This window comes from Gallus gallus, chromosome 13, assembly GCF_016699485.2.
Source record: "Gallus gallus isolate bGalGal1 chromosome 13, bGalGal1.mat.broiler.GRCg7b, whole genome shotgun sequence".
NCBI classification, from domain to species: Eukaryota; Metazoa; Chordata; class Aves; order Galliformes; family Phasianidae; genus Gallus; species Gallus gallus.
In genome coordinates this window covers 10,894,551-10,906,623 of record NC_052544.1, presented here as the reverse complement: position 1 = coordinate 10,906,623, position 12,073 = coordinate 10,894,551, and the positions used below count along the sequence as shown (strand labels likewise).

Here is a 12,073-nt window from a genome sequence, read left to right as displayed (position 1 = left end):
CATTTTTGTTAATTTAAATGCTGGGAGGAGAAAAAAAAACTCCTGTACTTAATGGACTTCAAGTGCGTGGTGTTCTCATGTGTAGTTCCACATAGGACCTCACTGCACTGAAGAAGTGGACCTTTGTGTCGTTGGTGGGTTACTGTGTCAGCTCTATTGCTGCAGCAGGAAGCATTACACTTCCGTGAGCCAGTTACAAAATATTAATTAGAAGGTGGTAGAATGTGTTACAGTAAAAACACACTGCAATGGTACCACAGCATCGCTCTTCCTTTGAGAAATGTTTCTGAGCTGCGTAGGATGTAATGGATTGAGAGGAAGGTGCTGCTGCTCTCGTTGTGCACGGGCTCCGAGCAGCACCGCCCGACGCTGCGGCCGCCCCGCGGGGTCACCGAGCGTTGCAGCACCGCCGGCGGCCGACAGCCCCGCACCGCCCGGCTGCGCGAGTCCCGCCCGTGGGCGGCTCTGTGCGCTGCCCCTCCCCGCTCGGTTCCCGCGCCCTGCGTTGCTCTGCGGGCGACGCGGCAGCGCCCCCTATGGGCGGGAGGTGCCGCTGCCCGCAGCCCGGCATGGAGGAGGACGAGGGGGCTGCGGGCGGCGCGGAGCAGCGGCACCCCCGCCGGCGGCCCGGGGCCGAGCGCTCCCCCAGCCCCAGCCGCCTGGACGTGAGCTCCAGCCGCTTCGACCCTCTGCTGGCGTTGTACTCCGCCGACACCCCGCTCCCCTTCCCCGCCGCGCCCTGCTTCAACAACCTCGCCGAGTACGAGAGCTTCCAGCGCGGCCTGCTCCGCCCGCGCGGCCGCCGGGGCCCCTCCGCCCGCCGCGGCCCCTCAGCCGGGCGCTCCGCCCGCCGCGGTCCTCCGGCCGCAGACCCCGAGCGCATCCAGCGGCTCCGCAGCCTCATGGTGAACGCGGGACCGGAGCAGGACGCGGCGGGCAGCGGCACGGCACGGCGCAGGAGGGCGCCGCGCAACGTCCTCACCAGGATGCCGCGTAAGGCGCGAGGGGCCGGGCCGGGCTGTGCAGGGCCGGGGGGTTCGGGGCGGGAGGGGGTGGTGTGTGGGAGTCCGAACGGTTTGTGGTGTTTTATTAAAAATACTGCGGGTTTATTGCAGTCAGAGCATCTCAGCGCTGTCGCCTCAGCGCGATTCTTTATGCAAAGCCCAAAATGTTCGGTTCTGAATGCCTAAAGCAGAACTTTTTTTTCTCGTGCGGATGCTAAAGCATAACGAGTGCCTTGACGCAGGTGCTGTATGACCCCAAATCTCGTTGTGTTTAGGTTCCCAGAAGGATTGGTTTTAAATATGAGTGAAACAGAAGCAAAGAAGAAAAACACTATGTAAAAATGAAATATAGGTGAATTCCTAGGGAGCTGTTCCATGCAGCCAGCCGCTGCACATCAGCTGCCGTGTGGTAACATGGGAGACCCACAGTGTAAACCTTTCCTGATGTGCAGTCAGGCCCTGAATTTGCAGTCCCTAAACTAAGAATTTCTCCGTACATTGATTATGAATGTGTTTTGTTGAAGACCAACGACGTTCTCTTTCTGTTTTAGTGCATGAAGGCAGCCCGCTGGGGGAGCTGCACCGCTGTGTCCGAGACGGTGTAAAAATCAATGTCCACATCCGCACTTTCAAGGGGCTCCGTGGAGTCTGCACGGGCTTCTTGGTTGCATTTGACAAGTTCTGGAATATGGTAATTGCCCTTCGTTTATAGCTACAACGCTGAAAACTTGAGATTTGCAGCAGGTTTAAGCAAATCGTGTTTATAGAAGTCTGATGCGATATTGTGGTCCCTAAGTCTTGTATGCTTTGGAACTGAGTACTGGGTTTCGGTTTCAGTGGTGCGTGGTGTTGGGTCGGTGTGTCTGGCTGACCCCCAGCTGCTTGGTAGGTCTTAGGTGGGGATGGAGAGATGTTGAAGAGTACCCAAGAGCCCCCAAAGGTTTTATATAAGAACCCAGGAAGGTGGAATATGAGAATATCAGGAGCTTCTGAAGATTTCTCTGATGTCTTTCACTGATAAGTTGCTTTTCCGTGTTGGTGAAGAAGCTTTTCCCTCTGTTCTACCACGTGTACCTTTTAAGAGACAGTGGCTATGAAAGGAACTATTACAAATTTGTGAGCCGAGGGCTGTGAAAAGCTTGGAAATAGGTAGAAAAAAGCCAGAAGGATTTTGCAAGCAGGGCTCAGAAAGATTTTGTAAGTAATGCAGGATGAGTGCTGGGCTTCGCTGTTACTTTTATACCTCGGTAGAACTCAGATGACACAAAACCATCTCCAAAGCACATCTTGTTCCTAGGGTGGATTTTCTCCCAGTTAGAACGTCATTTCATAATGCTATGAGATAGAGCTGGCCTGGAGTCTCTGTGTCTTCTATTAATTTTCTACTTTCCATCTCTTTAATGCTCTTCTAGGCCCTGACAGATGTGGATGAGACATACAGGAAGCCAGTATTGGGCAAAGCTTTCTATGCAGAACCCCAGCTCTCACTGACCCGTGTAGGTAACCCTCTGCCATTCTAATGTTTTGAGTATCTCATTTTACAATGTAGTGGAAGAGGAGCACTGACTGGAAAACTATGCTTACAGTTGAAATGTTTTACCTCCTTTTATTACAGGTGACTCTAAAATGACTTGAACTGAAAAGTAAAGTTTTCTGACATTCTGAAAGTACTTTGGCTATAGTTCAGAGTTACTGATGTTCTGCTTTAGAATTTCCAATATCAGATCATAATTGCTGTCACTGCTTAGTACAGTATGCTGATCTTCAATAAGCTCAGTCCCTGGTTCCTGACTGGTTTGTTCTATGCTTTCTGACTTTACACTACCACATTTTCTGCCCTCTGATAGCCAGTGTAAATCCAGCATAAATCCAACATTTTGTGCCCTAGCTAGTTTGGTACAAAAGCACTTTCTACACTCGTGGTTGATCCAGTCCTCATTTGTTCCGAGTGATTTGGCAGTGTCTAACTGGCACTAATGTTCATGGAGTGACAGTCTTTCTAGCTGGCAGTGTGTCTGTCTTGTCACTTGAACTTCTAGCCTAGCTACTGTGAAGCCCCAAATTCTTCATGCTGATCCAAAGCAAAACTGTAGGATCCAGCTGCAAACATATGTCTATAGAGTTGAAAAGTGAAAAAATGATGCATGAACTTCTGAACATTGAAGGACAAAAAATGTGACAGGGCTGTGCCTATTGAGTGGCATAGTTTGGGGCCTTCTGAACATCACAGAAGCGTCACAAAAACTTCGAATGGTTCCATTGCAAGGAATTTGCTTTTAAATTCCTGCCATTTAAATCTCTTTTCTGACAGATCCTGCCCTTCTTTTTCAAAAAAATTAAGATAATCAAGTTGTTACTGTTAATTTTAGCCATCTTTCACAGAGACTCGCTACCCATCCTGTTGCCAGGAAGAGACCACCTCACCAAGAATCCTTTTCATTTGTCAGTATTTCATAACAGCTTGGCTGCTGCCAGAGTAAAAACAGTCCCTTTTCCAGATTCTGTATCATGTATTCTTGGATTAATGAGCTCATGCAGTGCTTTGGATCTGCTGCTGTAGCTTTAATTATTTTCCTATTGTTTTTGGTCTGCTCACCTCTCAGAAGTGGCCTTATTCAGTTTGTTTTGGGGAGCGCAAAGAGTGTCCTATTTTCAGCATGCATTCCTTGCTGTTTGAGGCTCCTTATCTTAGGGATGTATGTCCCAGTTAGGGACACAAGGATGGAAATCTCTCTATTTGACAGCATTATCAGAGGTTTGGGGAAAGTGAGCTAACAGAGCAACTTAGTAGCTTTCTGTTGTACCTGACCATAGTTAAATGCTACTGCACATCAGTATTGCTCCCCACATTCCTTGATTATTGTGTAAATATGCTTATGTACCTACAGCAGATCTATTTACCATATGTCACAGCTTGACTTTGGCAACAAAGCATGGTATGATAGTATTTATTTCTGGTAAAGATTCTTCATTCATTGAGCGTTATGGGAACTAGTTTGGGACCGTGTACTCAAATACCATACAGAAGTGCAGAACAAGAGGCTTTCCTTGTTTTCTGTGTGGTCACATGCAGAAATGTTCCTTTACAGCTGTTTGACAGACTCAAGCTGCAGGATGCGTCTGTGAAGAAGGGAGCTGACTCAAAGACTTTATCAGGGGAGCTAGCCCTGACAAATGACTCTCAGACGTCTGGATGGAAAGTTGGATCGGGACGAGGGAGAGAAGAAGATGAGCGTGAGAAGCAGAAACGCTTGGGCAGAGGTGGAGAAAAGAAGGTGCCGGGAGACGGTTTGCATCTGGCTGCCAGAGGTGAAGCTGATGTGGGCAGTGGGACTGCTCACACAGGGGGTGCCACTGCTGGTGGTACCCGCACAAGAAGCCAGGCACGGAGAAAAAGGAGGCCCAAAGTGGATTATCAACAGGTGTTCACACGTCACATAAACCAGATTTTTATTCGAGGAGAGAACGTCTTGCTTGTCCATTTAGCTCATTGACTTGGCTGAGCCTTCGTCAGTGTATTTATTTGATAGCATGAATTGCTGTGGTAGCTCTCATTACAATTTAGCATTCTTGTGAATATGGTACTGTGACAGGTTTCCCACTGCTGTAACAAGGTGGGGGAAATAATTCTAACTGGAGTATCCTGAGCTTACTGCCAAAGCAGCCTCCTTTGGTCTCTGCTGGGGGTCTCAGGGTGAGGTCAGCAGCACAGTTCTACTCTGAGATGAGGGAGATGAGCACAGAGCCCACTGCTTCTTAAAAAGTAAACAGCTAAGTCAGGAAGGTTGGTAGAGAATGTTAATGTACTCAGTTATAGGAGTGAACTGTGACATATGTTTAGGGAGCTGAAGATGAGATCTCTACCTGAAACAAATCACAAATGATATTTTGCATGTTCTGAGGAATCTCTGATTTCACATGTTCCAAAACCAACTGTTTATCTGCCATTGTTACACGGATGTCTCCTCTTCCAGATGTAATTCTGACAGTCAGTTTGAAGTAACGTGTGAAAAGGTGGGGTGACATCTGATGGCTTCATCGTTAGCTCTGTAATACTCTGTGTGATAGAAAACCTCTCAGTTGAAGACTCTTCTTTTTCTGTTAATGATCGCCAGGATTTGATCTGTTTTCAATGTCAAAGCTTATGCTTCTATTTGTAGTGCCATGCTTTCACCACATGTCACCAGCAAGCAGCTAATGGAGCTGATGTAGGGACCTCCACGCTTGGAGAATATCTCTGAATGCTGTGGATGCATGTGGAAAACTGCACTTTTCTCTTTCACTCATTTGCTTGTTGCAATAGCAATATCTGCAAGTTTTCCTTCTCAGATACAAGTGTTCATGCTGAGCACACCATGCTGTATCTAAGCACCTTTAAGTTCCCTCCATTGAAACCAGAGGTGCTCTGTCTCCAGCTGTTCCCATGGAGCAGAAATTGCCATGACTCTTTCCTATCTGTATAAAAGTCAAACTCGGCTCATCGGTCATTTTATTTTAGCAGTGTTCTTAATCTATGACAGATCAGGCCAGGCTTCTGCATATATAAACTGCTTCCCAAGAGCTATGTACAAAAGTTTGAGGGTAAATAATGCTGTTAAATTACTTAGTCTGTTCTCTTGGATGGCAGAGGATGCTGGATTTCATGCTGCTACTCCCGTTTTCATACTAACTACCTTATGCTTCACAGCAGCTCTGGTGTGAAGATGTGAAATTGCGAGGACAACAGATAAAACAGCTTTCTAGTGCTTTATAGCAGGTCTTGTATTGCATGCTGAGGTCGTAAGTCCTCACACTGAGCAAGTGTCCTCTTGAATGACGTACTTCTATTGCAACAAATGCAGCATATTGCTTGCTTGTCATTAGGAGTACGTCTGGTGCTTGGGTGAATTACAGAAGTCATGTAGCAGGAGCTCCTGGGCTCGCAGAGCAGCTGTACGCCTCTGGGGGAGCCTGAAACTTTTATGTCAGCGTTTCAGATGAGGTGGGGTTGGATCACTGATCAGCGCAGCCACTGAGAAGCAGATCTGAGTTCAGACTGGGACAAAAGTACCTCAGATTGAGAAGTACTGTGGAGGCAAAAAACAGTTTCATGGAGTTATGAAAAAAAGAATATTTACTGTTTTTTATGACACGTAACTTAATTGCTGTAATTCCTTCCTACTATGAACTCGGCATTGAGCAGATTCCTCCCTTGGAGGTTCTTGCCTCCTCTTGTGCTGTTGTTTATGCTGATGTGGTCCTCTGTTCCCTCACACACGGTTTTCTTCTCCTTTCAGTAGTTTCTCTCCTCAGGGTGTTCCTTTCTAACTTTGGTTTCGGAACATTGATCATCTCCTTACCCCTGGTGGCTCTTTCTGAACCTTTCCTGGTTGCCTTTCCTTGCACTTGCCAGCTGAACAGAATCCTCACAAATTATTGCAGGCGTATGAAGCTAGAAGCAAGGACTTCTTTCTGCTCCTGACTTCTCAGCAACTTTCATTGCAAATTACTGTTTTTATTTTGTTTTCAGTTGTGTTTCTTTTTTCTCCCCCAATTTCTGACTGATCTGTTTCTGTTTCAACTGCATGGGCTGACTGTCTCTGCCTCTTCCATTCACGTATGCCAAAGGCTGCTGGTTTGACACCTCTCCCTTTTCTCTCACACTTGACCAAAGGGTGTTGTATCTCCACTCAGGCCAATGTGTCAGATATCCCGTTCAATTCTTGTGGTTTATTTTTCTAACCTCATATCTGTATTTCTCTTTGTCTGCCTATTTCATCCTTTCTTACATATTAAATAAGATACAGCTGCCTTGAGTGTTCTTTCAGCTTTGGTGCCCTCTTCCATGCCACTGACACTTGATCATTTTCACTTACTACAACAAGTCTCAGTGTCACCTTTCATAAAAGGTTCTCCCTGGAGTCTTACAAGTGTTTGTTGCTTCACATCTGTGCATTTCTGTTTGTAGATCCTATGAGAAATGCTGGTGCTCACACTTGCATTGGTGCCTTGATTTTTATATTGCTGACCTGTTCTTCCACAGTCATCACCTCAGTCCACAAACCTGGTTAAGAGCTATACCATTTTGTTCTCCTCTACCTCATTATTAAACTGTTCTTTTCTCATTGGTTTCTTATCTCTGAACTTGACTAAATTTCTCTTACACTTTAGCTGTAATGGTTTGTGTGGTGATTCTTCCTTCATTTCCTAATTCTTACCCCGTTCTCGTTATTTCTGAGCTGCTTCTTAAATACAGCCTCTTCCATTCAGATCTCCTGGTCTTCCTGTTCCCTGCTTTTTCTGACAGCGTATGGCCCGTTATCTAAATACTGTTTGATGAACTTTGTCTCATTCAAACATAGGATTTGATTGTGACTTAGCGAGTGATGCTGTGCGTGTTGTCACTTGCATGTTTAATACTTCAGATAAAGTTTCTCTTTAAATAAAATAGAATGTGATTCTGAAGTGAAGTCTTCTACCTCACTGAAGCATTCATGTAAATTGAACAAACCAAAACCACTTTGTTATTTTGGTTGTTGTTTCTGGTTGTTTCTTTCTGTGTTTTTGCCTTTTCCAGACTCAGCACAGGTCTGGGTTCTTCATTCAGCAGCTGGCTGCTCCTGCATTCCCCTTTTGCTGTAGCATCACAAAGAAGGTGTGAGCGTAGATGTCTGAAGTTACTACACTAGAGACTGAGAGCAGGAGCAGGAGGCAGACCTAAGAAACAAAGTAAAGGTCAGCAGGTTTTGAGACAAATGTAAAGACACCCTGGGAGGGATCACTCTCCTCGTTGCGTTCTGGGATGTTTTTCAGCCTGATGGTAAGCACTGATTCTTAAAGCCTATTTATTGTGAAGCACCAAATGGTTGCAAGGAGCAGTGTTTTTTGAACTGCCTTTGAAGAAGTGCTGTGACCATTGGAGATGGTTTTAGGATAATTCCTGAAATAGCACATGTGAAACTTGTGCAATGTCACAATGCCAGCTGCAGATACATGATACAGTATGTGTGACATAATGCAATAGTTTTAGAATTAAACTGTGCTGTCACAGACACTTCTCAGAGTGTCACTATGTACCTTTCTATTGCCAGCATAGTTCAGTAGGGAATGAGGTCAACTGATAACTTTAAGAAGGGCTGTTTTAATGGTGGTTTTTTTGGGGTTTTTTTTTTGGACAGTGATATAATTCTGAAGTCCTTTTCACACAGTCTGAGTGAGATTTTCATGGCACCACAACTCAAATAGTTTATATGCTGTTGGGAAGTGAGGAAAGCAGTGAGAACCAGGCTGAGCACTACAGTGTTAGCCTATAGTTATGGGTGTTGTTCTTTCTTGGGAAACTTTTACTCACGTGCTTCATTTTTATCAAACACTTGATAAGTATGGGGGTGGTAACAGAATAGATAAGACCAGTGTTAGAAAGGAGCTTGTAGAAAGCGTGGCTTTTAGTCTCTCACCTGACTTGTCTGGCTTGCTCATTGCCTGAAAGTTTTTCTGATGTAGAGATAGGTGCCTAGCATGATGTTACTGAAATAGGCAGCACACAGTAGTTTTTGACTGCTTTTCTCCTTCCGCTACTGGATTGTTTGTTTCTGATGCAGCTTTCCCCTGGGCACTGTTTGGAAGCAGGGGCAGGTCTCAGCAGGACGCAGCTGGAATTGCCCATGAATTGCAGTGCATGAAGAAGTTTGCAGGAAAAAAAGGCAGCAGATATAAAAGATGTCTCATTTTTGTTGAATTTGATGTTGTGTTCAGCATGCTGCCCACAGTGCCCTTTCTGTTGCCCAGTGGCACCGACTGAAATGAAATCGGTACAAAACATGATTTCATCCGGTCTTGAAAGAAAATGGGAAAGCAGATGGGTCAGCAAACTAAGTATCTGAAGCTGCATAATTGCATGTTAACTTTCAGTCTTTGATTAGACAGAGCAGAACTATAAGCAGCAGCTTAAACTGAAGGCTGTGTGGCTGAATACAACTGCAAGGTGCAGCCCTCAGAGGTGAAGCAGCAGCAGTAGCAGTGGTGCAGTGATTTCTTCAAGCAGGCACACGCTTTCCTGAGAAACTGTTGAGTAATGTGTTTGTGGCTGCCTCAAAGCATAACTGCAAAATACTGTGAGTTGATAGAAAGCTGTTTTCTGCCTGCATTGCAAAGTGTAAAGCAGAAATGCCAGATTACGTCTTCTGCAGCCCAGAACTATTTCAGTTCATGCTTTCACCTCTTGGCATTGGCTTAAAAATTGGAAGCTTGTACCATAGCAATTATAAGACTGCCTTGCTAATGCTTACTAGAAATGATATTTAAAAATTAAGGGATGACAGGATTTATGAAATGTGATACTGACTGACGTGATACTGACTGATACAGTGACTAAAGGTCATATTATTGTGATTAAGGTATTACAAACCAAAAACCTCTTTTCTGAAGAATACTATGAAGATGCACAAATGGAAATGTATGAAGCCAGCATAGGAAGAAGAGACGATAAAAAGTTGTTCCCTTCTAGTGCAGGAAGACGATCTTCATACAGAGAGGTAGTTATTTCAAAGCTGGTTTCCCAGCATTTCCATGCTTGGTGGGAGGTGGGCATAAACAAACCCAAACCCAAAGTGACTTAGGCACAATCACAAACAGAGCTCAAAGAGACGTGAGTCTGCTTGCAAACTTGAATATAAACAATCTAACTTTACAGTGAAAGTTTCTAGAGGAGCAATTCCAGTTAGTAGCAATCAGGTGTCCACAATGCCAGCAGCATGCAGAGTTTTCTTGGTGTTACTGTCTTCCACAAGATGTCTGTACAGTCGTTCCTAGAGGTGTGCTGTCCTGTGCTACCCTGTGCTTTACAGACAGAGCAGTGAGTGTGCAGAGACGGTTCTGTAGTGCAGCCTCCATTCGTTGAACCGTGCCCCAAGGGTCTCTGCCAGGCTCCATCCCTTATAACTGATAACGTTTGATCCTGCCTCTAAAAGTGTGCAGAGGAAACCCAGTGGGAGAACAAACAACTAAGCAAATTTCCCTCTTTTGAGGCAGGGCTGGCAGGAGGCTTGGTTCTCCTTGTTAGCTTTCTGGGGGTGCGGGAGGAAGGACTGCTTCAGCAGGGGAATATCAGAGCTGGCTTGTCTCATGATGTTTACACGTCCTTTCAGATGTCACTGTAAGTGCTCCTGCTCTTAGCTGGGAGAAGTGAAGGCCTGTCAGGGAACGAAAATGGCTTCTGATGTTCCTGGATAACTGTTTTATTAGCTGCTACCTTCACAGTGTACACTTGGATGACTTAGCTGAAGAAAATTAGTACACCTGAGACTTTCAGTCAGTCTTGTATTTGTTTAGAATGAAAAGTAGTTTGATCAGTTCGTGTAAAAACATATCCATCTTTTTTTCCTCTCAAAAGATCAGTGCTCTCTCTCAGGCAAGAAATGAAAGCTGCTCCTGCTCCTTTAGCGATTGCTTCTGATTTGCACTGCTTCAGAGCAAAGTGCAGCTGTGTCATTGTACCTTCTGCCTGACAGATCATCCCGAGATGAGAAAATGAGAGAAGCACTCCTTTTCTTCAACACTAAAATGGGCATTATGAGAGGAGCAGTTGTATTGACCCCTTTCCAAACGGTGCATGCATCCAGTATAGCTGCATGGGCTGGGACTTGCTAACCAATTAGTCAGTTATAAAGCTTCCCCAGTGAAACACAAAGGGGCAGCACGACCTACCAGACCCATACGGGGTTGGAAGTCAGGTGCTGACAAATTCCAACCTCACTACTGCCACTCACTCACTGAATGTCCTTGGCATGTCACTTTCCTGTGTGCTCCACAGCTGTAATCCATCTGAGAGCAGTCCTTGCCTGTCTCACCAGTACAACAGAGCAGCAAGAGCTACACAAATGCTAAGTAATGGCTAAGTATTGTTATTAAAACTATAATATGTCAGGTAATGCAGATACATAGATCATCTGCCCTCTTCAGGCACTCGACTGTTAGCCTTGTGTCTTGGCACATGGGAAGTGTGCCAGGCACCAGGTGTAATGATGCACTTCAGTCCTGGAATTACTTGTGTCTTCAAGGTCAGGTTGGTGACTTCAATATCTGTTTCACACTGCAGTACCATGTTTGGGTCAAACTGATAAATAAGAGTGTAACTTGTTTGTAATTCCTTCTCTGTCTTCCTAGTTTGTTTCTTAGGAAGCTGATGCTGCTATGGACATATTGAATAATACCAAATTTACAATATTCTACTTTCCAGATATAAATGTTTATATTTAAAAGTGCTAAGACTACACTGCAATAAATAATATCCATATAACAGTTGGCTTCAAAGTTTGCCTTTTGTGCTCTGTATGCTCATGACAGTGGTTAGGACAGGCACATGGATGTGGGGGCCACAAGTTCCAACTGCTAGCGCTGCTATTGAGTTGCGTGATCTGAGGCAAAGCAGTTGTCTGCATGTTCAAAAGTGTATTCATCCACAGATTAACAACATAACCATACCTGTCTTTTAGAGATGCAGAAAGGAAGTGAGCTGCACGCTGAAGAATGTAAGTACCATCCTGATCACTCAAAGGGCTGGCAGGTAGGACGTGGCTTCCACTGTGCCCCCAGGAGGTGGTTTTCCAGGAACTGGGGAGGTCCAGAGCTGCCATGCAGTGTGAGCAGAGCCTGCTCCTGACTGCCAGGAACCTCATTGGTCCCACATTAAACGGTGCTGGTGTGTTTGGATCACAGGTGCTAACTATATGGGTGCGGGTTGCTAGAGGCGATAACAAATCTGTTGTGGAATTCAGGTGTTTTCTAAAGGAATCAACCTGCCAGCTGCTTAAAGAATGCAAAATCTGCAGTTTAAAGCTATGAGTGGCAGTAAGAGGATGCATGAGGAGGATGCATGTAATGAGAAGGATCAGACAGCAAATTCAAAGGTCTGTACCCATTGACTTTCATTTGCATTTTAAAGTGTAGTTTTACGCTGGGAGAGTGCCCTTTCTGCCATGTGTCTGATATCTCTCTGATGTCATTGCAGTCAGAGTGGCAGTGGTTTCTTGCTTGCTCTTTTAGATTACAGCTCTGTCTATTTAACTGACAGGTGCAAAGGACATGAGTTG

General features: G+C 45.2%; 1 protein-coding gene across 1 annotated transcript; it reads left to right on the top strand.

Moving 5' to 3' along the window:
- Positions 1-549: 549 nt before the first annotated feature.
- LSM11 (LSM11, U7 small nuclear RNA associated) lies at positions 550-11,280 on the top strand. The gene is made up of 4 exons (XM_015293898.4): positions 550-993; positions 1,556-1,695; positions 2,417-2,500; positions 4,094-11,280. Exons 1-4 carry the CDS (start codon positions 570-572, stop codon positions 4,496-4,498), a joined length of 1,053 nt encoding a protein of 350 aa, XP_015149384.2. The 5' UTR covers positions 550-569; the 3' UTR covers positions 4,499-11,280.
- The last annotated feature ends 793 nt before the right edge of the window (positions 11,281-12,073 follow it).

Excerpts from the sequence above, each read along its gene's own strand:
- LSM11 (XM_015293898.4), top strand. The coding sequence starts at position 570 with ATGGAGGAGGACGAGGGGGCTGCGGGCGGCGCGGAGCAGCGGCACCCC. Across the intron at positions 994-1,555 it reads CGTCCTCACCAGGATGCCGC|TGCATGAAGGCAGCCCGCTG; the intron begins GTAAGGCGCGAG and ends TTTCTGTTTTAG. Across the intron at positions 2,501-4,093 it reads CCCAGCTCTCACTGACCCGT|CTGTTTGACAGACTCAAGCT; the intron begins GTAGGTAACCCT and ends GTTCCTTTACAG.